Source organism: Phaenicophaeus curvirostris, chromosome 1, assembly GCF_032191515.1.
Source record: "Phaenicophaeus curvirostris isolate KB17595 chromosome 1, BPBGC_Pcur_1.0, whole genome shotgun sequence".
Lineage (NCBI taxonomy): Eukaryota > Metazoa > Chordata > Aves > Cuculiformes > Cuculidae > Phaenicophaeus > Phaenicophaeus curvirostris.
In genome coordinates, this window is record NC_091392.1 from 67239332 (window position 1) to 67267297 (window position 27966).

The 27966-nt window shown below is 43.7% G+C and overlaps 2 protein-coding genes across 4 annotated transcripts in view; both read left to right on the forward strand.

Moving 5' to 3' along the window:
* Positions 1-27966, forward strand: part of USP18 (ubiquitin specific peptidase 18) — a 424666-nt gene that overhangs the window by 91405 nt on the left and 305295 nt on the right. The window lies entirely within an intron of this gene.
* On the forward strand, positions 312-27926 carry BPGM (bisphosphoglycerate mutase). 2 transcript variants are annotated; one of them, XM_069861191.1, is made up of 4 exons: positions 312-476; positions 12819-12902; positions 15306-15961; positions 24709-27926. In XM_069861191.1, the coding sequence occupies exons 3-4, from the start codon at positions 15361-15363 to the stop codon at positions 24885-24887; spliced, it is 780 nt and encodes a 259-aa protein (XP_069717292.1). In that variant the 5' UTR covers positions 312-476; positions 12819-12902; positions 15306-15360; the 3' UTR covers positions 24888-27926. The 2 variants fall into 2 exon arrangements, with proteins under 2 accessions (XP_069717292.1, XP_069717302.1); XM_069861201.1 differs by lacking the exons at positions 312-476; positions 12819-12902 and adding an exon at positions 11595-11671.

Here is a 27966-nt window from a genome sequence, read left to right on the forward strand (position 1 = left end):
GGTGAGGTAATGAAAATGAATTTGCTCTTTGCATTTCATCCATCGTTTTGTGGTTGTTCCTGTGTCCTGCCTGTGCCTGCTCACATGGTTGTCAAGTTTACATTCGCATCCAGAGGCTACTTCCATTGGGAGACTTGCCATTGATTCAACAGCATTGGAGCAAGCCTTTCATTGCAATGTCTGCCAACAATGTCAGCTCTCTGTGCTCAGTCAGTCTAATACTAAACTCTGACTAACATATTTTGTATATTTGCCCTGATGTCCTCAGAATGGCTAGATGTCACGATTTCAACGCTGTGTTTGTTTTCCAGTGTGGCATCACCAGAGATCCCCCACATTCCCTCCCTGCAGCTCACAATGCAGCTGTGGTGGTGGCTTGGATGCAACGAAGGAGACAAAATTCCTCAGGATCTGCATCCGAGCCTTGGCCTGAACATGCTGGCATCTGGAGGAAGGAACCGAGAACAGCAAGAAGAGTAAGAACCAATCTTTTCCCAAGCACTTTTCCCACTCTGTAGCGGGAACCAGTAGGCTCAAGCTGATTGAATAGGTGCTGGGATATCATGCCAAGCTGAGAAAACAGCTACTAAAAAGTGGTTTATAGCCTTTTTTATACTTTTACTCAGTCACTGTGAGTCACTCTCTGGAGAGAAATGGACTTCCCAGAATGAGCAGTCACATTCTGACATTTCCACAGCACTGGATACACAAGAAGCCTGAAATGATATAGTTTTGTTTCTGAGGAATCACCAGCCAGTATGGTTCTGAGGTTGTAGTAACTATTATTGTTACAAATAGAGGAAATTTGGGCTGTGGAATATTAGCTTGAAACTACCCTGGAGAAGAACCTTTTAACTTAGCATAACTGCAGGAAGCTACAGTTTTGAGAGCTACATCAAATGGGATGGTTTGGTGATCCAGAGAAGTCTAACTTGCCAACACTTGAGTACCTGCGGGTAAATAAGACGGGAAGAGATAGTTAATGAAACTGCCAGGCAGTGGGGAGCAGACCCCTGGAGGCAGTGGAGGAAGTGTTGACAGCAGAGAAGGGCAAAACAAGGCATGTTCACAGTATTCCAAAACTATAATATGGTTACATTTTTCTTCTGAGTCTTGTCTACGTGAAAATCTTGCACTGTTTCATTACATTGATGCAAATGCCTTTTTTGGACACATATCAGTTGAAGTGCATTGTATATTGATTTAACTCAAATCCGTTTCTTACCACTTTAGTTGAAACAGTAGAAAGCACTCTTCAGCAAAATAACATCTGTCCTCCCACAGATTTAGCATTAATTTAACAGCATCAGTTTTTGAACCGGTTTAATTAAACTGCAACTTCCTTGCACAGGCTGGGACTGGTTGCTGTAGAAGCACCTCATTGTCTTTTCTGTCTTTTCTTGAACTTGTAAAAAGAAATCTTCTGATCATAGATTGGAAAGTTGGATTAATGTCGGACAGGCAAATACTTTGTTTTATTTTCTCTAGGTCAAGCCCTAGAGAAAAGAGCAGGTACCAAAGCATCAACAAAGACCATACCTTCTTGGTTGCTTCTATGGATGAATGGACTTTGTAATGAGGGGATAAGTGACCTAAGTTAAATAGGAAGGACACCATGACCATCCTCCAAACCCAACACATCTACAAATCAAAAATTTGCCTATTATCCCAGACCTAAATTCCCATCCAGTTCTGTTGGTAGGCATGGTTATCACAGAAACACGATTTTCCTCTCTTGTTTATGCAGACTGCGGTTTCCCAAGGCTCTTCATTTCTGAGAACAGTCTACTATTTTTCTTGCCAAGTGGAGGCTCTTGTCTTCATGAAAAAATACTTTCATGCTCCATTTCAAGTTTCAGCAGTGAGCTGTGTCTAGTTTTGCCAACAACAGGGGTGCTTCAAATGCCTCTAAAGTGGAGGAAGGGATAGGTTTTCCATTTGTGAAACACAAAAGTGTTGAAAATATTTTCCTGACGTTTGAAAAACAAAACAAAATGAAGCACGCACTAAAATCAATGAGTTCCTCTTGATTAGGAACAACGTGAAAAATACCACTCTGGAATCTGTGCAATTAGGGCTGAATAGAAATTGCTTTATAACCTGAACTCATACACAACAGGGGAGCCAGACTGTTTTAGCTGACAGAGTTACTCAGATTTTGTGACTATGAGAGCAGAACCTCATGTGGTCTTTCCCCTGTCACATGGCAGGACCCATGGGCAATATGAACATTTAGTGGGGATGTGGAAGGTCCGGTGATTCCCACAAAAGTTTGGCTTATTGTCCTTCACTAATACGTGGATGTGCAGTTATTTTGCTGTATGCTCCAGGTTTGCTGTAGTGCTGGTCAGATGGGCTTCTGCCTTCTCAGCATCTGTCATTTCCAGAAGTAATTCAGTGCAGGCAGGGAGGAGGCCATGAGCTGTAAATTATTCTGGCAGGATGCTTCCAGCTCTTATGTTGTCTGGGGACTCTTGCTTATCCTGTAACCAGAATGTGCCTATAAGCTGAGGCTCTGGGAGAAGATGGTGACCAGGTGTAGGCTGATGCAGAAGCCAAGAAAATTCACTTGGCTTGTCTGTGCTCCCAGCTGCCCCCATAAACTAGGTGTAACCCAGAAGACCAGAGAAAGTGGCTTCTTTATGTCTTAAAGTTTATGAACACCTGTATCTTTAGAAGGACAAGAGACCTTGGTCAGATAGCATGGGCCTTAGTTTATAGTATCTTTCTAGAGGTATTATTCCCTCCCGCCTTCCTCCCCCCCCAAAAAAAAAAAAGAGAAAGAGACATAATTTGTTAGCAGATATATGCTATTTCTGCAAATGCCTTCTTAAGAAGGGTGGGATCATACTGCCCGGGTTTTATTTTTATATATCGACTGAATTCATCTTGGCTTAGCTACTTATTTGGTATATTGTAGATGCAGACTTCCACGAGGAAGAATAATGACAGCAGTACTGAACGTTTAAACAAATACTTAACCTATTCAAAATGTTAGATGTTGGATACCGTTTCATGTCTCTGCGAAGCAAAGAAGTGTCTTTTTTGTACTATAAAATGAGATGCTGAATTAGAAGCAAAATAGGCTTTTCTGAGGTCTTCTGTTGACAGGTAGCTCTGATTGCAATAGAGAGGAATAGACTAATTCTGAATCAAAAAGCAGTGGAAGTCAGGCACTAAATTATTTAAATGAATGGATTTCCATGTGAGGAAAACAGGTGCAAGATGAAAATTAGCCTTGGAAAAATTCTGGGAAGTTGGATATCCTGACTTCCCTGTCTGCCTTTCCACATATGCTCTTTTCTCATCAAAGAAATGAGGGCGGGGGAGGGGGGAAGCATGAATACACAGCTATTGTGATACACAGCTATTTATTTAGCAACTTAACTCCTAAAGTTTCCTGAGAAACAGTCCTATAAAAGAAAGGCCTTATTTTGTTGCTTTTTGAAGTTAGGAGCAGTCCCAGTGAATTCTGAGAAGTTATGGTAAAGTAGAATAAGAGTGTGGCTCAGTCCTTTTCCTTAAATTACCTAATCATGACACACAGGACAGATTTTTCATGTAGGAGAATAATTTTTGTGCTCCATTCAAAACCAAACTAAACATCAGTCAGGCTTGTTTCATAAACTGTTATGGTGCAAGAGAGCCACATACCAGGGAAAGAAACTGAAGAAACCCAAGACAAATCTTTGTGGTTTGTAGAGTGTACATGAGAAAACAAATACAATAAATACAGACAGAGTTAGCTCTGCGCAGGCACATCAGCAATTTCTTAGGTAATCCAGTGTTCAATGTAACATGGAGGTAGAAAACTTTTAAGCAGATTTTTTAAGGTAAGCCATTAATTCTTCCTTTAAAGACTTCAGTGCAAGCAAGCTTGAATATGTCTTGTGTGTTTGTTGTTCTCCTTGTTCTCCGCAATGACATTTGAGTTCCCATTTTACTCTTTTGGTTATAACTTCCCCAGGTTCTTACGTGCTCTTACCATGCTCTAGTATCAGTACTATCCAGTCTGTTTTTTAACTAACTTATCATGCCCTGGCTAGACACCACCTTGCTGTCTTTTTTTCAGAGGCCCTTTTAAATTATCTCTTCCTATACAGTTTCTTATTGACGTCTGATGTCTGCAGCACTTTGTTTATCATGGCAAAAAACCCCAGAGATTCATCAAGGGATTTTCTTTGCTTTTGGCACTGCTACAAAAAGTTAATTTGTACAGTAATACGACTACAAAACAGTGAAATGCTCCAAACCAAAACCTGCAATGTAAGCCATTCCGAACCCATAAAATTTAGAAGTGAACCTTGTAGATCTTCAGTTGTGTTTCTTCCTCTAAAGATGGGAAAACCTTTGGTTGTGAGAAAGAGTTTTGTTTTTTTCCAGCTGTTGGGACCCTGTACAACTCCTTTTTTTGGTGCTAGAACTGTATCCAGGGATTCTTCAGAATGTTCTGTTTAAGCACACTTCCCTGTACCATCTAGACACCTCTTGTGGTAAGGCATTTATCCGGAGATGTCCATGTAATGGTTTTGAGGGCATAGAGAATATAAGGTTTTCCCCATGTTTTCAGCTTGGAATATGCAGAAATGAAATTTTTTTTTGAGTTAAGATTTCAAATGAACAGCCAGATGTCATATGTTTTACTAGAGAATAACATTACCAGTAAGTAGCCATAGGGATTACATAAGAAATCCAGTTCCCATTTTGAGTTTGGAATACGCCACCCCACATTTTTCCCTCCATCTGTTTTGCATATAATGAAGGTTTTTATGCACTTTCTTCCTCTTTCTCAGTCATTTATTCGGTGCTTAATGATTCAGAAAAACTTCTGCATTTACTTAAAGACTAAAGCTACATTTCTAGTGACAAATGCAAGGTTAGTTTAGGTGCTTACGAGTTCACTTCTCTTTTTTTCAACAGAGTTTCCTCCCCAAGCAATGGAGTTAGAGTAAAAAAAAAAGAAAGTAGAATACTTTATTTGCCTTCCACATGGACTTCTGCTTCTGGTTTTGACATAAAGAGAAGCCACTCAGATGCATGAAGTTATATGTTGCCTCCATACCCAAACAGGATGAAAGCCCCACTTTATTTACACATGAAAGCAGCACCCTATTAGGTACTAGTAAAAGGAAAGGTGAAAAAGGTGCTTTGCTGAGGAGCTTAAATTGTAACAGGGTGACTAACTGGTATGCAAGGTACTCTCACTGCTCTGTCAGGTGCACCCTCAAGTTTTGGGTAATAGGCTTGGTTTAAGACATGATGGTGTGATATATTGGCAAACAGGGGTAGGTGTGTGATGAAAAATTACCCACGCACAGGCGTGCTTGAGCCAAGAAAATGTTTAGAACCGCTTGGCTGGTTAATGCAAGATGCCGTGAGTGGCTCTAACAAAAAGACAGAAGTGGGACTGTCACATCCTTGCCTGCTACTTGCTCTCTAAGCTCTGATGGAGAAGGCTTTATTTTCCTTCTATTAGAAACCAAGGTCTGGTGTATAAAGACTAATGAAGCACTTCAGCCCAGCAGGACTGTGCAGCAGTTTATGTGAGCTCTGGCTGGGGTCTGAGGAACAAGGAAAACAGCTTCCAGTCCGTGAATACACGCAAGTTTGCTTGGGATTCAGCTAAATAAGTCAGCTAAACAGGAGTAGGCTTGGGTGAAAAAGTGATATTCATAACTTGTGGACTTGCTGTCTTTCTGGGATGCAAAAAATGAAGCTGGCTGAAAAAAACAGGGAATACGGTAGTCTTTTAAACCAGAAAAACTGAGTAAGCAGAGGTGTAAAAATAATAGGTAAAGTGACTGAAGGCATGGATGGATAAGATGGCTGTGGTGTCATAAGGAAATGCAACCCTCCTGGGTAGCATCATCCTGCTAATGGCAAGCTTAAAACACACTGTGGGCTTCCCAGGACCCGGCCCTCTCCATGTTGCAGTTGATTTACTGCAAGAAATAAAGCTTGTGTAGAGTTTACAAGAGAAGAGATAAGCAGTGTATTGGGGGTCATGGGCTTGGGTATAGATGGAGCTAGAGTGGTTTTACTGTGTAACAGTTCTGAGTCCTTTAGGGGAAATACGGATGTGTTTATCTCTCTGCATAATGTGTTGTACTCCCAAGCCTTTCTCAATACAAATTTGGCCTTGAATGAAGGTGGACCATAAGAAAAGTTGCAGAGAAATGTGAGACAACAATGGCATGGATAACAGACAGAGAAAAGAAAGGATCTAGGAAAAACTGTCAAGTACTGAAAGTGGCCTGAGTGGGCCCACATCTGAGAAAAAGGTGGGGATTCCTTGGGCACACATCTGGATGGCAGAGAGCATGGACATACTGCTGGCAGCAGCCAACATGCGAAAGGAGTAAGGAGAGTCTAAGAGGGAAAGCACAAATTCATGCAGTAGAAACACACCCAGGAGGAAGTTTTAGAGAGAAGGTTTCAGAGTTATTAAACAGTGTGAGGATCTGATTACAAAAGTTTCTTTTGAAGATGAAATTATTAATGAAAACAGATCATATATCAAATAGGGATAAACAAAGGGTTCAGGATCTTCTGGAAATTACAGCGGGAATGTCTGCAGTGCTCGATGGCAAATATTTGATATAGGCTTTGAACAAAATAACAATTCTATGCAAAAGTAGGAAAGGCATAATCAGCGAAGAATGCTCCTGTTTGCCACAGTTTTCATCAATCATCAATAAGCCTTTCTTCTTTCCAGTCCTGTTTTCTTCTGTTTCTGCCTTGCCTAGCCCCAGGCCTTCCTTCAGTGCGGTGCCGTTGTACTGGAGCCCCAGCGGAAGGTTTTGTGTTGAGGAAAGGAGTTTCCTGAACTGCTTCTGCCATAAACATTCCAGCTAAATGCTACAGCTTGGAAAGGCTCCAGAGCAGAGAACCTGAAAAACGCAGCCCAGCTGGTCTGAGAGATAATAACTGCCAAATGAGTGTAGACGTCTGCAATGGGATATGACTTTGACTAGTCTGTCCTTGTGTGGTGTGAGACATGAATCAAAGTTATTAGGCTAGTTTTGCCATGTTAATGAAATGGTTTTGTTCAATGACTAATGGAGATAAGAAATCTGTATTTAATGGCTGTGGAGGTCTTGGCTTGTGGCTTGGGTTGCTGTCTGCTTGCTGGTAGTTACAACTGCATAGTGGCATATGATGGTTTTTTTCCATTAATTGTATTCGTGATGCTTGAAGTACAGCCAATACATAGTGCTGATACTAAAGAATGGTACTTTTCTTTCTGTATTTATGACCTTTGGTTCTTTTCTTTGGCAAGTAAATCAACCAGTTTGCCTGTGATGCACACATACTCAGAGCTGTACCACTAGTAACTTCATACAACAGGAGAAAAGGTTTGATCTGACTGGAGGCAGGGTGACTGCAGGTGTATGATCATGCAGGGTGATGTGGGAGTGTTTCTCTTTACTGATTCAAGCTGATGGGTGGCAAATCAAAGTTTTTTGGCACAGTGAGCTTGAGTACTACTTTGATTATGAAGGCTGGACTGGCTTTATACTGTAGGTTCTGGCTTAGACAAAGTTGATAGAGGTGAAAGGTAATTGTTAACATTAAAGTTAGTGTGTGAGATGAAAAGGACTATCTGTGTAAGTGCAATTCACATCCAGTGGAAATACTTTGCAGAAGCAGGAGATTTTATTGTGGTTCTGTACTGAGGTCAGGCGTAGCTCTTTTTATAAGGAAAAATCATTGAAAATGGTGTCCCAGAGATGCAGAATGCTTCTCAGAGCGTCCCAAGTAAATGAGGAACAAGTCGGTGCAGTAACCACCAAAGAGATGTGGGATGCTGCTCACTGACAAGCTGGCCACTTTTAACACATCTAGTGCTGTGCCGAGGACCTAGTGAAGCAGTGGTTCTTCTTTCCTACTGACAGATTAAGATCTAATCCATATAAGTGCAAAGCAACCCCCCTTTTCTCTTCACATCTGACTGACACTGTGCCCATTTTCTTCAACTCTGGGGACTGATGGAGGGGTAGCTGGATGCAGGTCCACGGCATGGGTGCTACGCTCCTTCTTTTGTAAGAAGGCTTTGGGCAGGAGAGGGGGAAGGATCTCGATGGTTGAGTCGCCATCCCTGGAGGTATTTAAAAGACAGGTAGATGAGGTGCTCAGGGATGCAGTTTAGTAGTGGACAGGTACAGTTGGACCCAATGATCTCAAAGGTCTTTTCCAACCAAGCGATTCTACGATACTATGATCCAGCAGCTGCAGGGAGCCCAACTCCTTCCATCACCTCTTCCCAGACAGCAGCAAATGGGGGAGCCTGCATCCTCCCTCCCAAATGTTGTTGAAGAGTAGCCACAAACAGGTTGAAAGCTTGCGGGTCAGAATTAAGGACAGAGGAACTAACGGGAACTTGTGGCTGGTATATACTACAGGCCACCCAATCAAGGAGAACCAACTGATGAAGTCTTCTTCCAGCTACAGAAGGCTTCACGTTCGCAAGCTCTCATCCTACTGTCGGAATTCAACCACCCTAACATACACTGGAAAAGTAGCAAGGCAAGCTGTAGGCAACCCAGGAAAATCCTGGAGTGCATCCTGGAGTGCATAATTTCTTAGTCCAGCTGATAGAGGTCCCCACACGAGGAGATGCAATACAGGACCTGATGGTCACTAATACAAGAGAACTCATCAGTGACATTAGGATCAGAGGCAGCCTGGGCTGCAGTTATCATGCACTGGTGGAGATCAAGGTCCAGAGAGATATAGGACAGGCGAGGAGTATAGTCAGGACCCTAAATTTCAGGAAAGCAGGCTTTCAGCTCTTCAAGGAGTTACTCAGTAGGACCCCCTGGGACATGGTTCTCAGGGAAAAGGGAGCGGAACAGAGCTGGCATATATTTAAGAATGCTTTCCATAAAGTGCAAGAGCGCTTAGACCTGTATGTAGAAAATCAGGCAGGGAAGGGAAGAGACCAACGTGGCTGAGTCAAGACCTGCTAGTTAAACTAAAGAAGAAGAGGGAACTGCACAGGCAGTGCAAGCAGGGATGGGTAACCCGGGATGTGTATAGGGATGCTGCCCAGTTGTGTAGGGATGAGGTCAGGAAGGCCAAGGCGCAGCTGGGGCTAAACTTGGCAAGGGAAGTGAAGACTAACAAGAAGGGCTACTACAGGCAGGTCAATCAGAAGAGGAAGGTTAAAGAGAACATAGCCCCACTGATGGTTGGGAATGGTGACCTCGTATCAACAGACAAAGAGAAGGCTGAGGTACTTAACAACATTTTTGCCTCAGTCTTCACTGATCTGCTTTCCTCACCCCTCCTGAGTTATGGGATGGCAAGATGGTGACCAGGAGGGTAAAACCCCTCCCACAGTAGAGGAGGATCATGTTTGGGACCACCTGAGGAACCTGACTGTTTATAAGTCTATGGGACGTATGATGAGATGCCTCCCAGAGTCCTGAGGAAATTGGCTGATGTGGTTGTCAAGCCGCTCTCCATGATATTTGAAAAATCATGGCAATCTGGAGAACTCCCTGGTGACTGGAAGAAGGTTAACATTGTGTCCATTTTTAAAAAGGGTAGAAAAGATGACCCTGGGAACTACCGACCTGTCAGCCTCACCTCTGGGCCTAGGAAGATCATGGAACAGATCCTCCTAGAAGCTATGTTAAAGCACTTGGAGGACATGGAGGTGATTAATGGCAGCCAGCACAGCTTCACCGGGGCAAATCCTATATGAACAACTTAGTGGCTTTCTGTGATGGGTTAACTGCAGCAGTGGACATGGGAAAACCCACAGATGTGATCTATCTGGACTTCTGTAAAGCCTTTGCCACAGTCCCCCACAACATCCTTCTCTCTAAATTAAAGAGATATGGATTTGATGGGTGGACTATTCAATGGATAAGGAACTGGTTGGATGGTGGTATTCAGAGAGTAGTGGTCAACGGCTCAAAGTCCAGATGGAGATCCATGACAAGTGGTTTCCCTCAGGAGTCCGTACTGGGACCAGTGCTGTTTAATATCTTCATCAATGATATTGACAGTGAGATCGAGTGCACCCTCAGCAAGTTTGCAGATGACACCAAGCAGTGCTACAGACTAAGAGAAGTCTGGCTGGGAAGCTGCCAGGAAAAGAAAGACCTAGGGGTGTTGGTTGACAGCCAAATAAACGTGAGCCAGCAGTGTGCCCGGGTGGCCAAGAAGTCCAATGGCATCTTGGCTCGTATCAGAAACGGCGTGACCAGCAGGTCCAGGGAGGTTATTCATAGAATCATAGAATCACTAGGTTGGAAAAGACCCACTGGATCATCGAGTCCAACCATTCCTATCAATCACTAAACCATGCCCCTCAGCATCTCTTCCACCCCTGTTTTAAACACCTCCAGGGAAGGTGAATCAACCACCTCCCTGGGCAGCCTGTTCCAGTGCCCAATGACCCTTTCTGTGAAAAATTTTTCCTAATGTTCAGCCTGAACCTCCCCTGGTGGAGTGTGAGGTCATTCCCTCTTGTCCTGTCACCTGTTACTTGGGAGAAGAGGCCAGCTCCCTCCTCTCCACAACCTCCTTTCAGGCAGTTGTAGAGAGCAATGAGGTCTCCCCTCAGCCTCCTCTTCTCCAGGCTAAACACCCCCAGCTCTCTCAGCTCTCTTCCTCTGTCCTCGGCGCTGGTGAGGCTGCACCTTGAATACTGTATTCAGTTCTGGGCCCCTCACCACAAGAAGGATGTTGAGGTTCTGGAGCGAGTCCAGACAAGAGCAATGAAGCTGGTGAGGGGGCTGGAGAACAGGCCTTATGAGGAGCAGCTCATCCAGTACCTGGAAGTGGCCCACAGGAAAGCTGGAGAGGGGCTGTTCATAAAGGCTTGTGGTGATAGGACAAGGGGGAATGGGTCTAAACCGGAGAAGGGCAGATTTAGGCTTGAGATATAAGGAAGAATTTTCTCACTATGAGGATGGTGAGGCGCTGGCACAGGTTGCCCAGGGAAGTTGTGGATGTCCCACCCCTGGAGGTGTTCCAGGCCAGGCTGGATGGGGTCTTGGGCAGCCTGATCTAGTTGGATGTCCCTGCCCACGGCAGGGGGTTGGAAGCAGATTATCTTTAAGGTCCTTTTCAACCCAAACTATTCAATGATTCTATGATTCTTTGATTCTGTGACCGCTTGGGTGAGCAGATGGGGATGCTCCGGGGGCTGCGGGCGGCCCGAGGCTAGAGGAGCGGACCCCGTTTCCTGCCGATGCAGCGATAGCGGGACGGGGGTGGTTTCGGGAGAAGCCGGAGGCTCGGCTGCCTCCGGTCGCTGCCGTGACCCCGTTTTTCCGTTTTCGTGACGCCGACAAAGCGGCGCGGACGCCGATTCCGCCTGTGCGCGTCGTGTGGGTTCGGCTGGGCTCGGCTGGGCTCGGTTCGGCCGGGTTCGTCTCGGTTCGGCCCGGTTCGGCCGTATTCGGCCGCGCTCGGCTGCGTTCGGCTGGGCTCGGCTGGTAGCGCTCCCGCAGGCACCGCGCCGCTCTCCCGCATCCCCGCCCCCAGGCTCGTTCTCATTGGCTGAGCGCCGCGCTCGTCCTCCTTGCCAGCCAATCAGAGCCGGCCCCGGCTTGGCGGGGACGCCGAGGCCTGGTCGCGGCGCGGGGTCCGCCCCGGTCGCGGCGGCGGCGGCGCGGGGGAAGGAGCGCGGCGGGCAGCGCGGCTGCGGGGGACAGTAAGGCGGCGCGGGGCCGGGGGTGGGGGGATGCTCCGGGTACGCGTCTTAGTGTCTGTGTGTGAGTGTGTCTGTGTGTGAGTGTGTCTGTGTGTGAGTGTGAGAGAGTGTTTGTGTGTGAGAGTGTGTCTGTGTGAGAGTGTGTGTGTGTGTGTCTGTGTGTGAGTGTCTGTGTGTGAGTGTCTGTGTGTGAGTGTCTGTGTCTGTGTGTCTGTGTCTGTGAGTGTCTGTCTGTGAGTGTCTGTGAGTGTCTGTGTCTGTGAGTGTCTGTGTGTGTGTTTGAGTGTGTCTGTGTGTGTGTGAGAGTGTGTCTGTGAGTGACTGTGTCTGTGTCTGACTGTGTCTGTGTGAGTGAGTGTGTCTGTGGGGCTTCCTGGGGCAGCACTGCTAGGCATCTCATGTGTGTGTCTGCGTCTCTGTGTGTGTCTGCATGTGCCTGTGCGTGCATGGCTGCGTGTCTGTGCACGCGTGTTTGTGCGTGTGTCTGTCTGTGTGCATATGTGTGTGTGTCTGCGGGGCTTCCCGAGGGGCTGCCAGGCATCTTGTGTGGCTGTGTGTGTGTGTGCGTGTGAGTTGCTGCCCCGCTGCTGGGGGAGCCCCTCTGTCCTTGGGGAAGGCAAAGACACACAGTTTGCACTGCACAGGGACGTTTTATAGCAGGGCTGGGCAGTGAGGAGACCTGGAGATGACCACCTCTGACAGTTAGACCTTAAAACTGTGCTTGGCTGAAAGTTCTGCCTGTGTAAGATGTTATCTTGGGCACCTTGCTCTGTTCTACTCTGCTGAGCTGGGGGGCTGTCTTTCTGTTTTTCGCTGGGTACGGGTCTGCTGTCCATGTCCTCCCTAGTGTCCCAGAGGATTTGGTGGGTTTCTGGGCACCGGAGCTATGGTAATTGTAGTGGAAACAAATCTTGGGGAGCAAGTGTTATCCTGAGGCATCTAGGAGACAAAACTTTCCCTTGTTGGCAAAGCAGGAGCTGTGCATATGCATCTTTTTTGGGAGAAGAAAATCAGTAGCTTTCCCAGCCCGTACAAGGGGCGTGTGCCCTATTTTCTTACACTCTGAGAGCAAATGGTGGTGGCTGTAACCATTTGTACTTGTGGTTTCTTTCTGTGTGAGCTCTTGGTGTTTATTCCCTCCTAGCAGGTAACTAGCCAAGAGTGTGTGGTATAAAGCAGCTCTTAAGTCTGTGCTAGGATTTGTGTAGCCAGTTCCTTTGCCATAGGAAAGGTGAGTAGGATTCTTTCCATGTGTTGCTCTAAGGCTTTCTAGCTTAAATGCCTCCATAAGTGGACTGATGTTTAAACAACTCCGTGACTGCTAGTCCTTTCTAGATTTGTTTGAGAATGGTTTGATTCAGCCTAATCTTTTATGTAACTGAACTGAAGTTTATGGTCCTCAGATGATGTTAGGTCCTTTTATGATTATTTTTTGTAATATTCATTGAGTTTTTTATTGGTTTTGACTAGAAGTACCCAACTGAAAACATGTGCAAACAGGTGCATCTCCTCTGTTTTTGGGTTTTGATTTGTTGTATTTGGGTCTTGATTTGTTTTTGTAAATTATTTTATCTCTTCCTGTGGATGATACAATCAATTCATCTGAACAATGAGGAATCTGCAGAGATAGATCTTTTCATGGGGCTGTGTTTTGTGTAGTAGTTAATGATGTGAATGCACTGCAATTTTTAATCATATCTATGGAATGTTGGAGAAAAATCACTTTGGCTTTAGATGGAAATGCTGTCTGATACTCCTTTTTGTTATAAACCTGGGATCTTAAAGGGTGTAGTTTAGTCTTGTATCTGATCTGACATAACACCTCAATCCTAGCCATAGCTGGTTTGTTTGTTTGATGTGCAGCTGGTTATTTTGAATGGAAAAAGTGGAGCATGCAAGGGATTTTGCCCAAGATGCTCCTTGTCATACACAAAATTCCATTCTCCTTTGCATGAAATCATAGAAGGCTTTCCTTTGTATTTCCCAGCTGTCTGCTGTGCGTCAGACAGTACTTCCTGATATTCTGTAAAAATCTGTCAGTCCTCAAAGGCTTTTTAAATCCTGAGCTGTACCAGTAATCAGAAGGTAGAGCTGGGAAGCTGTTGTGTAGTGTCCTTGTGTGACGTAGGCTCTGTCTTCTGTGAGAGTAAAGGAGAACTAAACTGATGTTAGAGTCAGGATGAAATTACTGAGTCTGTTTATGAATTCAACTTTCCTATACACTATTTTGAAGTCTGTTAAAAGTGAGCACTGATACTGTGCCAGGTGCTTCCCAAAACCCAGAGTGCATGGGCCTAACCCATCCTACTGACCTAATTCAGGTTCACAGTCGGCCTGAATTTAAGACACTTGGAGTCTTGGAGTGTGATTGAAGCAGCTCCAACAGATCTGAGATGATGGGAGCTCCAATAAGTGTGTCTCTTATGGAAATCTAGTTCAAAGTTGGGTGTGCAGAAATCAGACCTCAGTCTCCCACTGTCTGTGGTTTGGAGAACATTTGAGTATACAGCAACCCTCCCAGGGCAGAGAGTTGTGTTTTTATATTCCCCCATCCTGCTTTGTCCATCACTGTTTGGTTCAAAATGTCTTGGGTCACAGTGATCAGGTAGGGCTTTCAGAGTTGCAGTGCTGTGTTAGACAGGCCTTTCAGGCATCACACAGTGTGCTGGAAAATCTTTGGCCACATTGAAAAAGCTTTGGTGAGTGGTCAAATCCATCTCTGAAGACAATGCAGAGATGGTGGTGTTTAGTTAACAGGAGCAGAGAAAGGTGCTGTTTGACATTATGAAACTGTAGCTGTCTGTTATTTAATGATGAGAGCAAATGTGCCGTTTGTGCCCACTGCAAATGTAAAAAACATTAATCCCGGTGTTTGGGAAGCTGTCATTATAGTTCATAGACACAAGAGGAAGAAAATGCACTTGAAAATCAGGAAGGGAATGGGATAATCTGAGATCACTTCTGATTCAGTGAATGAGGTCTCACTAGTTGTGCATTGTATACCAGAGTAGGTGTGTTGTGGCACTTGAGTGTGGAAGAATGATGGAGGAGGTGGCCTGGGGAAGAATCAAGCAGAGACTGGTGTAATTGGCAGGGTTGAGGAAGCAAGTTATGCAGAGCATCATTATAGCGACATATCCTTTGAGGAAGGCTAATGGAGTTCTGTGTATTGCCAGTTCCAATTCTGTGGTTCTCCTCAGTTGCTCTGGCTGAAGATACCAGCTGCTGTATATGCCTGCATTCCATTGTGAGTGTGGGCAGCTCTTAAGAGCTTGGGCTCCATGTCTCACCTCTAAGCTCACTGGTGAGAATGAAATCTGCTTTTCTGTTTGGGAGCCTCTGATATTGAGCGAGGCTCTGTTTAAGCACTTGAGGGAAATCTGTGGGCAGGAACAGCTTGTACAAATGTGCTACTGATCAATTGGTTAAGTGGGCTAGTTGCAACAAGCTGGGTGGAGGAAGGTGCTTTTCCTCCCACATGAAGGTGGGAAGGAATTCAAAGCCAGGAGACCTCAAGGGTGAAAACATACTCACCAGACACTTGTTTCTTTGGTTGTTTTGATTCTGATAGTTGTCTACTTGTAATGCATTATCTATGGGATATTTGACACATCTGTCTTATGTCTCTGTCCAGATACGTCACTATTAGATGCCAGACCAGTTGTCGTCTGTGCTAAGCTGCAACCAAAATGGCTAAGTACAGGCTTGTTCTCTTAAGACATGGGGAAGGTGCCTGGAACAAAGAGAATCGCTTCTGCAGCTGGGTGGACCAGAAGCTGAGCAGTGATGGGATAAAGGAAGCTCAGAACTGTGGCAAACACCTTAAAGCGCTGGGCTTTGAGTTCGACCTTGTCTTCACTTCTGTACTCAGCCGCTCTATCCAGACTGCATGGCTTATCCTGCAAGAGATGGGCCAGGAGTGGGTTCCCATTCAGAGTTCCTGGCGACTGAATGAACGTCACTATGGTGCACTGATCGGTCTCAACAGAGCAGAAATGGCTCTGAATCATGGGGAGGAGCAAGTGAAAATATGGAGGAGAAGCTATGATGTTACTCCACCTCCCATAACTGAATCTCATCCTTACTATGAAGAGATATACAATGATCGCCGGTATAAATGCAGTGATGTCTCTCAGGATGATCTCCCAAGGGCTGAAAGTCTAAAAGATGTGCTTGATAGACTCCTTCCCTATTGGAATGAAAAGATAGTGCCAGAACTGAAAAGTGGCAAAATGATCCTGATCTCTGCTCATGGTAACAGCAGCAGGGCATTGTTGAAGCATGTCGAAGGTAAGAGGCTTCCTTGTAGTCTTCCTCTCTCTGCTTAGTTGACTGCTTAGAACTTTGCGTCTTGTTCTTTAGTATATATTACTTATCTGGGCAATGTAACACTTAATATCTGCGGTCTCCAACAAGAAAGAAAGAAAGAAAGGAATTGGCCGACTGGAACAAGAATCAAACAGAGGGATGTGGAAGGGAGAGAGAATTAAGTTAGGTTAATGTAGGTAAGAAGAGATGGATGCTTTGGCCTTTTTTCTTGCTGCTCATTTTAAACAACTGTGTTCAAACTAATTTTGTGGCTGGTCTAGGTAGAGCCTGAAGAGTTTGTGTCTGACTGTTTTTGGATTTATTCAGCTCCTTTATCAGAAGAGTTAAAGTCATAATCTGTTCATTAGACGAGCATAGCTGTAACACAGTAGAATAAAGTGCTTGTCTTGGGTTGTGGAAAACATTCTTGACTTACTGGGGGTGTTCACTTTTGAGGCTTCATTTGTGATACTTCTTTACTTAAAAAAGCTGCTGTGACAGGGAGTTCTGTAGAGGGTGGGTAGTTACTAAAGCTTATGCACATACTGTGTTGTTTCCCAATATAGACAACACCTACCAATAAACAGCTAAGTTGCTAGCTTAGTATAAGGTTGCTTATTTATTTGGGACTTGGAAAGGATGTCATTTATCCTTAAGTCATTGCTAGATTCTTCCCTCCCACATCTTCTTTAATGACACAACTTCTAGTTTGTCATCGTAAACTGGAAAATAGACTTTGTCTGTGGGTAGAGTGGAACTTAGTGATTATACATGTGTGAATGCAGCCTGCTAGAGGCGTAGTTGCAAGCATGCACTGACTGGGTTGTGTATGTTTAAATCTTTAGTTATAAAACCCTCTGCTGTGTGCCTCTACAGCTCTGTGTCTGCTGAGTACTTTTTGCATTCAGGCATGCTGGAACAGTCAGGACAGCTGATGCTGTAGCACGAGTCAGAAGCCCAGGGAATAAGCATGTACAGGTGGTGGCGTCTGGAACTGTAGAGGTTGTGAATTCTGGGGTACAGATCAGTGGTTGGATGAAGGAGGAAGGCTGGTTCAGGCAGTTCCACTAATGGAGTAAGTGTGGTTGTCCACACTATGTGAAGTGATAAAGAATTGCAAAAGAAAAAGGGGCAGAGGGTTCCTCTGACCCCCACAAAGAACTGAACCAGGTCATGAAATCATGCTGGCCAAGTCCTTTGAGGGTGAAATGCTGCAAGTTGACCACAGCTTCAGCAGAAAATCTGGGGCCTTTCCTGTGTAGGTGTGCACCAAGGTTAGTACTGACAACATCAGTGACTGATAAAGGCTCCTTGAAAGTTAGTGTGCCTGGATTCATTGCTGCATTGAGATCAGAGAGAACCGTGTAAGTTAGAACAGCTGCAAAACATTTCTTTGGGACAGTGTTAGGTTTATCTCTTCAAGGGCTGCCCGTGCTCAGCCAGAGTAGAACAGAGCTGTGTCTCTTGTCTGTCCTGCACTATACCTTGTCCCTCCCAGCATGTGCTTACATAGGGAAATGCGAGGAATCCTTGGCGGAGGATCTAGTTCCATTGACTGAGGAGTGTCCATCAGCTACCCCAGCTCCCACACAGAAGCAATTGCCAGATATGTGCTGGCTCTTTTGCCTTTTATGCAGTGGAGATTTGAATTGCTGCAAAGCTTGCCAAAACGGTGTTACAAACACAGCTTTAAGATCCCTGAATTGCAACCTGCTTTTTTCTTCAGAGCTCCAACCTGGATCTAAGCAGTTCCTTGTCTGCATTGCTGACTGTCTCTCCCTTTCTCTCCTGAAAGATTGAGTTGTGAGCTGCTCTGGAGCCTTGCTGGAGTTGGACCCGATTCAAATGCACTTAAAGTTTCTCAGTCTACCATAGCACCCACTGTGAGGTGGGCTTTGTTTTTGTGGAGTTCTTTTGACAAATTTAGTGTGTCCTGCACTTGAGAGGGAGTTTCTAGGCTCCTCTATCTTAGCTGGAACCATGGCTTTTGGCACTTATAAAACTGGGATCCAAATGCCTCAAGCAGCAATCCTAGTGACTGCGTAGATGTCTTTAGTCAATGCTGTAGCTTGGGATCTTTAAATGACAGTAAATATGAATGTTTTAATTTGGTTTGTTCTGATGAAACAATTCTAATTGTTTCAGTGTGAAATGTAATGCCTTTTCTGAAGGACTTCAGAGTGTGCTTGAAGTTCCTGTTTCAAGGAGGTCCGTAGTTCTTTGAATCTGGATTTTTTTTTGCCTTGTTATGAGTCATTGGTGAAGAGCTTGAAATGTGGATCTGCTTTCTACTTGCACAGAAAAATCATCAGAGTAACAGAATGTCAGGACTTTGATTGGGTTTGGATATCTTGTTTTCTTAGTGCACACAGTGGACCTCATTAAGGTATATGAAATATCTGTAGGATCTGTCATAGTTTGCATGTGAGGTCTTAAAAAGTGAAATCCCAGTAGTCTTTCTGAAAACAGTGTTTAGCACAAGCTGGGCCAAACTGTTGTATTCACTTGGAGATCAGAAACAGCAGCTTCCTGGGGAGCTTGCTTTCTTGTCCTACTGGACTGAGGGATGTTTCTCCCAGAGGATGCTGCTGAAGAGCTCGGTGCTTGGAGCTGCTGGTGTCCAGTAGGGATGCTGGGCTGTGTTCCTTCTGGGTAATCCCTGTGAATTTGATAAATGCCACCAAGGACAAGTGTGCTTGTTTAGTCCAATCCTGTCAAGGATACAATGTTTGCATCAGTTTAAGTCTTTCTAACTGAGCTTGTCCAGTCCTTTCAGAGTGCTTGTATTTTACATAATCTTCAGGTGATGTATATGATGCTGTTAAGAATTATTGGCACAACTACACATTGGCAGAGCAAGAGAACAGTTTTCATTACATGTTAGTTTCAGAGAGCCTTTCCAACCTTAGTAATATTTTATTCTTCAGGCAGCCGTCTTGTGCTTTTTGGTGCAAGTGTCTTGTCCTAACGTAGCAACTGCTTTCTTTTGTGACACCTATTGCTATGCACTCAGGTCTTTAGACAGGCCTTATTTTTTCCTTAAATGGTATACCACCTCTGATACATTGAAAAAGCAATGGCAACAATAGGTTAATGAGGGAGTTATCTAAAGTAACTGTATCAGAATGTTTCAGCGTCCAAAGTAAAATTTATGGAACATCATATTGGTTATGAAAGCATCAGTTGCTAAGATCTGCTAAGTAATCATCCTAGATGCACAGGATCTACTTACAGGTGATTTCCTCAATTCTTTGAAGGTGGAATAGTTTTCTCTTTTTTCTAATAAATGATACTTCATTTATTGATGCTCTTAGCAGTGTCCCATTGTGGAGAGAGCATTAGCATAATAGCTGTGACCAGCTTGCCCTGTTTCTTTTGAAGTGCTGGTTGGAGACCAAGTCTGTTGAACTAATTTACCAGGCAGCTGACAGAAGGATTAACGGGCTGTCTCTTTTCTTCCCTCCTGACCGTTTAACCCGGAGGACTGGTGTGAAGTACCTCAAGACAGTCTTGTGGAAGGCGTGATTCTAGAATTCTGTCTGTGTTGAAAGGCTGCAGTCTCTTGGGTATGGTGTGGTGGTCACTGAGCCTTGCCAAGCTCAGGGTGAAAAATGGAGGGCAGGAGTTACCTGGTCTTTTGAAGAAAGATACAGGTGTTGCACCCATTGGCCTTGTCCGACTGTGGTAACAGAGCTGGGACAGAGCTCTGGAACTAGGCTGGGAAGCAAAACATGGTGACTGGGAAGGGCTGATGCTGGTCTCACCAGTTGATGACCAGGGAGAACACTGCCCTCAGGATTTTACACTTTTGCGTTACTGTGAATGTGATACTTGTGCAGTTACAGTATCCCTGTAGCTTACCTGCTGGAGCTATGCATTGTGTGGATTGCTGTGCATTGTGTGGATTGTTGAGGGCTACTTAATAATGCTTGACCTTCTTAAGGAAATGCTAATCAGGTGACTGTGGTGTCTCAGGTCAGCTACAGAAACCAGCTTGAGATCTCGCGGCTCACTGCTGTTGAAATGAGATGGTCTTACTCCCATAAATGTGGTCTTGAGGGACTCTCAATAGTGCTTCAGCCAGAGATGGAAAACTTCTGCCAGAGCTGTGTCCAAGGGCAGTATGTGTGTGGGCAGGCTCCAGAGCTGCATGCTCAGAAAACTGTTTGTCAGTGTTGCCTTGAGTTCCTGGTGGTGGTAGTGCAGCCTAAGTCTCTGTTCAAGACTTCTGAGACTTTCTCACGGATGCCCTAGGTGGTAACTAGTGATGGTAGTAGCAAATCTCATGCCTCTTTCAGCCTATTTCATCTTGGACTGCTTGAGGAGTTAAGGCAGGCTGGGTTTCTCTGCTTTGTGGGAGTATGGTAGATTCATGGTTTGCTTTCTTACAGTCTTGTATTTGGATAGCATCAGTAATAACCGCAAAGTCAGACCATGATAATAAGCTGTATATGTAATGAAATTGTGTTGGGTCTGGCTGAAATGAAGTGGGCTTTCCCCGCAGCAGCTCTCATAGGGCTCTGCTTTTTACTGGTGGCTAGAAAGGTGTTAGTAACACAGCAGTGTTCTGGCTGCTGCTGAGCAGTGCTGTCACAGCATCCAGGATCTCTATCCAACATTCCCCCCTCACCTGTAGGCTGGGAGTGGGCAAGATCTTGGGAGGGGACATAGCCAGGACAGCTGACCCAAACTGACCAAAGGGATATTCCCTACCATATGATGTCTGCTTGTCAATAATGGCTAAGAGAAAGGAGGAGGAAGGGGGCATTCATTATTTTGATGTTTGTTTTCCAGAGCAACCTCTATGCCTACTGACACCCTGCTTCCCAGGAGGTAGCTGGACATAGTCCACTGGTGGGAATTAAAGAATAAATATTTTGTTTTCCTTTACTTCCATGCCTGGCCTTTGCTTGTGCTTTATTGAATTGCCTTTATTTCACCCCATGATTTTTTTCCATCTTATTTTCTCCCCTTCCCGTCCTGTTGAGGAAGGAACTAATAGAGCAGTTGGGTGGGTATCTGGTATCCAACTAAGTTCAGCCCACCATAGCGGGGCACCAAAAAATGCCACACAAAGCCAATACAGACACAAGGGGTGAAACAAATGTAGATAATACGCTGCAGCCATGGTTGTAGCCCACTCATCTTATTCCCTCTTTCCTTAAAATCTGCACAGTGAGCTAACATTCTGTGAAGATTAATAGCCAGACTCTAACACTGTGCCCACTTCTGTCCTTTACCCTACTGAAGCTAGATCCTCTGCCAGCCTGCAGGGAGGGCAGAATCTGCCCTGAATATTTAACATTTTAGGCTAAAGCTTCAGTGCTTTCACTAAGCTTGTGGAAGGATGCTATGACCTGATCTGGATCTCAATTGCAAAGCACCAGTTCTAGAACAAGGTCATTGTGGCTGAATTTATACATATAATCTTGTGTGTTTTGTTGGATGAATCATCTGACCTCAGGTGTAGTTGACATGTAGGGGAGAAGAGGTGTGGCTATTCTCAATAACTTTTGTGGGTTTTGTGTTGCTCTGACCATAAGACTAGAAGAAAGGATCTTGGCAAGAACAGGTGAGAATGAAGGAGAAGCTGAGCCAGCTCTTGTAGATGTTGGTTGTACATGCTCAAAGTCAAGCCCAAATGGAGTCAGTCTCTGTAGGACTTTGCAGGGTGCAACTATTTCAAAGCACTTTATGGACTATGGGGTAAACGCAGATTCTTAAGTTTGCATGAAGATAGTACTTGTCTCTGTGTGTTTGATCTCTCAGTTGGTTAAACAGAGCATGTGATCTGGGAAAGAATTCTGAGTGTGATTTGAAGAGCTCTGTTTTGTAATAAAAGTGCTGTAACAAATTCTTAAAGTGTCTGCTGTACAGCTGCTATTAAGGGGCAATGTTTAAAAGGGGCCTATGAAGGAGGACATGGGAGATGTCCATGTGAGTTTTAACTGGGGTCCTGAAGAAGACGTCCTGAGTACTTCAGTAATGTCTGTGGGTTCTTATGGCTGTAGGTGGGTAGGACCTTGGTTTTAAACCTTCTCAGGAAAAGACTGCTTCCAGCAATACAGTATCCTTTAGCAGTGTTGTAACCCAGGCTTTAGGATTCTACTAGAGGGAAGAGTGTTGCTTCTTCAATGGTCTTATTTCCCATTGCACCTTGTAGTCAGCAGTTGAGTCCTTCCCCTGATTTCACCTTTCTTCCCTGTGAGATAGGATGGGATTGTGACACAGGCTAGCTCAGATGTAGTGCAAGAAAAGGTCACTTGGCTACAGTTATAGCACATGAAGTAATTTGATAGCAGTTAGCTTCTGCTTGAAGTGTAAGATGTGATCTCTTTGCTGTCCTCCTGGTGTGCTGGGTGGGGAGTGTTCTGTGTGCATTTTGCCTGCAATTGAAGAACTTCTGTGACAAGCCTGATCAACAGTGCCTTGCTTCCTGAAGGACAGAAATACTATTCAAATACAGTAACAGTGCTGAAATAAAGCAACAGGATGCTCTTGTTTCTTTAGGATTTTCATCTGACTTCAGCTTGCTATGCCAACTGCCTGGCTGTGAGGCAATACTTACGTGTGAGGAAAAATCTTGAGGAGAAAGCCAACGTGCTTGCTGAAGCTTGTTTATCCTAGACTGCACTGTTTTGCTTTGTAAATCAACAGTGGCTGACACTGGTGTGGTCACTTTGTGTTCTGTAAAAACAGTAAAATGCATTTCTGAATCCATGTAGCTACAGCTAGTTTTGTTTAATTCACCCTTAGAGGAAACCTTTAAATATCCTGGCTGCTGACTACATTGTGGTTTGCCTAAGTTCTCCTGCATGACTTCATGTGCTTTGTGTATATCTGAAAGGTTTAGTCTGGGAGACTGGATTTGGGAGGTGGGCAGAGCACTTCCTAGGATTAGATGCTCTGTGGGTACACAGTGACACGTAGATATTGTTAAAATCCAATATGTTTAAGTATTCTTGAAATAAGGGTTCAGTCAGCTTGGCAGCTTGTTTTGCAAACCACAGTCTTTGAGAATAGTGCTTGTGCCTGGTAAATGGGCTCAGTATTTTTCCCATTGACGTCTGTGTTTTTAAAATTTTAGATGCTCCTTGAGTGCTTTTCCGTAGGTCTGTGATTCAGCTGCCCACAACAGGTGAATTATTTATCCCTTGTACACAGAGATTGCTTAAACTGGCAGAGTATGACTTTCATAAATGAATTGATGCCTCAGTGTGTAACAAGGTGTAAGCCTCTTGCAGTGCTTTCTCTGTTTCTTTTGCTTCATGTTCTTCTGAAATTTAGGGCTGATCTACAGCTGAACTAAGTACTTAGCCTAATCCAAACAAGAATAGGTCACTGCAAAAGCTTTGTGCTTGTGTAGTCTTCACAGAGTCATAAAATGATTCTTGCCTCATGATTGTTCTGTATTTTCTGACCTGTTGCTATCCTACTGTTGCCAAGTGGCTTGATTCCGTGAGTTTTCATGTTAGTGTGTTTGCTCTGCTTTCTGCTTAATGTGAAATTCACTGGTAAATTTTCAACTGTATGTTCTGAGAACCCTCTGTTTTGTCAGCTGCTCAAGGGGATGTTTTCTTCATGTACCTTGGTCTAGTTTTTACGGTGTCATTAGTTTAGAAGCTTGATTGTATTTCCTATGCATGAATTACTAAAAGCTGTCCTACTTAACAACAGCAGGCTGCCGCTGTGACCTCAGTGCTTCTAGGAAGGGGAGAAATAGGTATTGACATTACAAATGATGGTAGCTTTATTTTGCCTGAAATTCTTGAGGAATAATGTCTTTGCAGTTACTGGTTCTTAATGCCAACTGTTTAGACCTTGTGTGGAAACTTAACTGGGAGATTTGTTCTCAAAATGCACTTGGATGCTTTGGAGACTTGTCTAACATAAAGATAACCAGCAATTTTATTGAGGTTAGAGCCTCAGAATATGTTAGTTAAGCACAGCTAAGTAAAATAGATTTTCTTCCCAGGTACATGTTGTTTTAGTGAAGTGGAAAAATAAAGGAAAATGCTCCAAGTTGTGTAAATTGACTTTCTCCCTTCTTTTCTTCTCTTCCTCTTGCATTTAGTAGTGGAACTAAATATCCTGTATTTGGTAATTTTGAGAATAGTACTGTAGGCAAGATGCTGTAAGCTTGCTTTCGAGAAATCAGTTGTGTGCAAACAGTAATCCTTACACTGAAAAAATTAAATACTGATTTTATAAGACAGTTTGTGTTAGAAGCTTTGCATAGAGAATTTAAGAGAAAAATTAACCTTGGTATCCTACCTCTTTAAAGAGGCTGTTTGTGTTGGTGGTGTAACAGAGGTTGTTTCAAGTTGGGGTAGCACATGTGGACTCTAATCCTCTTTTGTGATGTATGAGTTGAGAAGAAATGGAGGAGAACCTGTTGTCCTCAATGTCCTGTATTAAAGGAAAGGTATAATCTCCAGGGCAATGTCTTCCTATTTGTTTCACATGTGTAGACTGAAAAAATGAGGAAACTGTCATTATCTTCATGGGAATTCTTTCCTTTGGCTGCTTCTAAAGCACAAGTTGTGCTCTAGCTGGAAATTGACTCTTGAGTATCTGGTGTTGTTGATGGAGGCTGGAACATGTCCTTGACTGTTTTAAGACTAGACTAGCTCAGAAATAAAACTGATCTAGACAGACATCTAAACAGACAATTAGGAAGCTGTTCACTAGGTGTAACTGTTGTGGTCTTTATTTTTTTCCTTTGGCAGGTATCTCTGATGAGGACATCATCAATGTTACTCTGCCCACTGGTGTGCCTATACTTCTTGAACTTGACGAGAACCTGCACCCTCTGGGTCCTCACCAGTTTCTGGGTGATCAAGAAGCTATCCAAGCTGCTATCAAAAAAGTGGAAGATCAAGGGAAAGTGAAGTCTGCTGAGAAATAAAATCGCACTGACCAACACAGATGTTTACAAAGTGTGGTAATAAATGATGATTTATGTATGTGACTGCTAGGTTGCACTGAGTGAAAGTCTCTATTTCAAGCACTAACTAATTGGAAGGGATAGTTTTTGAGTCTCAGGTTAGTAGATTAACCCTCTGCCTTTCAAAAACTGGAATTTAAATCTCAACATGAGGTTATGGATGCTGAAAAAAGAAATCAAGAGCTCATTTGGGTAATGGAAACTTGCGGGGCAGTCTGCCCCAGATCTAGAATTGACGGTGGCCCAGTACAGAAATAAATGGATATGTTACTGGCGTCTACCAATAGTCTGTCCTGATCTGTTGAGGAGAAAAGCACCAGCTTGCTGGACTAAGTCCATGTTGTTACAGGCACTAAAACTTTCTTGCTAATACAATGGCACGAGGTGACAGAGTTACCCTGTATTCTCTCTGTCAATGGCCAAGACAGTTTGTTCTGGATGTTTCTTCAGTCTTTTAGAACACTTTCAGCTGTACAACTCTTTGCCTTTAATACTTTGAGTCTTCTAAGGCCAATTCATGGTCTTGAGAAAAAATTTGTAGGGGTGTTCAGACTGTTACAAACTGTCTTTTGTTATACTATATTCCAATTTTTAAGGAATCTAGAAGGAGTCCTTTTTCCTCCACCATCTTTGCAAAGCATGGCATGACTGCATTTTGCTATCTTGCAATAATAGGATTTAACTGAGACTTCAGTCCAAAAACCAAGCATAAAGGTTTTCTCCTCAATCTTAACTTATCACTTAGCTCTTTACGAGTGACTTGAATAGCTTTGAAACACTTAAGTAGCATGTACTAGAGGCTTGATCATCACTTAATCAAGTTGTTGGAATAATTCCTGTTTACCTCAATAAAACTGGATATAGGAACCCCCTGCCCCACCCCAGCGTTCCTGAGCTTCAAAGATCTCTTGATAAATATGCCCCATGGTAATATTAGTGTGACATTCTTTGTACCAGTTTGTCTGGAGAGCTGGAAGAGATGCATAAGGCATGTAGGTTTGTCTCATTCAGCCATCATGCTAGTAGGGAAGGTTATTCTGGTGTTCCTGAAAGTGTTCTGTAAAACTCCTCACAATAGTAGCTTGATTCCTGCTGAATGTGGCCTCGCTGTTGTGTTTGGCACTAAATTTGAACACTTGGCACTGTGCTTGGATGTAGCGTAGCATATATGGCAGTTTGCTGTTCTCTATGCACTCAAGCATCAGAGTAATTCCACTTCTGAAGACTTGCTGTAATCCGACTTGCAGATATGAAACTCTTACTTAAATTTAGATCTGACCTAGTGTCTCAAGACCTGAGCATCTGGATTCTGACCTTAGTTACCAACGTAGGCAGCACATTTGTGTGTAGTGTTTAAGCTTAATGTGTTGACAGCGTGGACTGAGCTACAAATCTCAAAAGAAGTTGATAAGAATTCCCTTTTAAAATCCTGGAGTAGTTGGTGCTTTGCAGTGAGCAGTTCTGTAGCTCATTTCTTAAGTGTGAGCTGATGTTCTTTTTTTTTCTCTGAGGAGAACAGTGTGACAATGTTGTGTGCCTCTGACAGTCTCCCTGCTATATGGAAGTAGACTTTCCAGGCCTGCTGCTGGATTGCAATAGAGTAGCACATACTCCTTAAGAGACCTCATACTAGATGGTAGTTTCTCTTTTATGAATGATACTTGGGCTTCTCTTTGGTTTTGCTTTTGTAGCCCTTGCAGTAGGCACAAAGTTACATATTTCTCTTTTAAGCATAAAGCTGGTATGTTTCTTTGTATGATCAAGGATATTTCATTATTTTTTTTCCCTCTGAAATGCTATTGTTTCCCTGTTACTCTAGTTGACACTGACTTATTCCTTTCTGGGTTTTTAGTTTTCTGTGCATAGAGTAACTCCGAATCTTAGCTGGTACTCTACAAATCAGTGTTATGGAGTTAGATTGTTGATCAGCAAATGTTTATAGATCAATGCCCTGAGGAGGACCACTGGCACTCAAGTGATTAGATTCTTCCCCAAAAACTCAATGTGTGAATTTCAGTATTGAGTGAAAAATTACTGTAAATTTATTAACAAGTCAAATTCACCCTTGTGTTGTCAGTGGGAACTGCGTGCATCCAAATGTGTGGACTTCTGGGCCTTGGCTATCAGTGTCCATATCCTTTTACATTGTGATAAGACAGAACTTCTTCAGGGCTTGAGATGCAGCTGGTATATCCTTAGAAACTAACCCAGCTGAACTGAGAGATATGCTCTCTCCTCCCCTTCTTTTAGAGAATTCATAATTTCTTGTGGGGATGGAGTGGGGAATGGAAAGGTGGGTGAGTGAATGTAGACAGCATTAATATTTTTTGCAGCTGAATGGATGAAATTGATGGAAAACAGCCCTTCAAAGGGTCACGGGCAATAAGAAAAGAACAAGTGTCATGTTTTCAGATGGCACTGCTTCTATAATGCTGTTTGAGACATGAATGGTGGCATTGATTTACTTCATTTGCTTTGGTTGTGACTCCAAAGTGATGACAGGATTTTCTGTGCACATCTGGCAGGAGCGCCACCTTGCAGAAATATTGGATGGAAACAACTGGGAAACAACATTGTGCTCTTTAACATTATTTTATCACCTTGCCATGCTTGCTTGTGAATGGCCTTATAATTAAATTCCCGATTCACAAAACATGTACCGAAGAGAAACGAGCTTCCATCAACAGTGGCATAAGGATGTCTGATCTTCAGACACTGCTATACTAGAGGAAGAAATGAGAGTCTTGGTGGTGGCAGTGGTATTAAAAAACAGTGTTGGAAAACAATTCTCCCATGTTTGATTGAGTGTGCCTCAAAGTCTTGTAAGGTAACAGGTTTCTACAGCTGACATTATGGATGTGGATGGTTTGGTTTGTTTATGCTTTTTTAACTTGTGGTTCAGTAGCTGTGATAGCTCTAGAATCCTCTTGAAAACCTTTGTAAATATGGTGGAGCTGGCAGGTTCTTTAACTCAATAAATAAATCTGAAATAGAAATTAACTTGGCTTCAGTCTTTCTTCTTTTCCCTTCCCTTTTATTT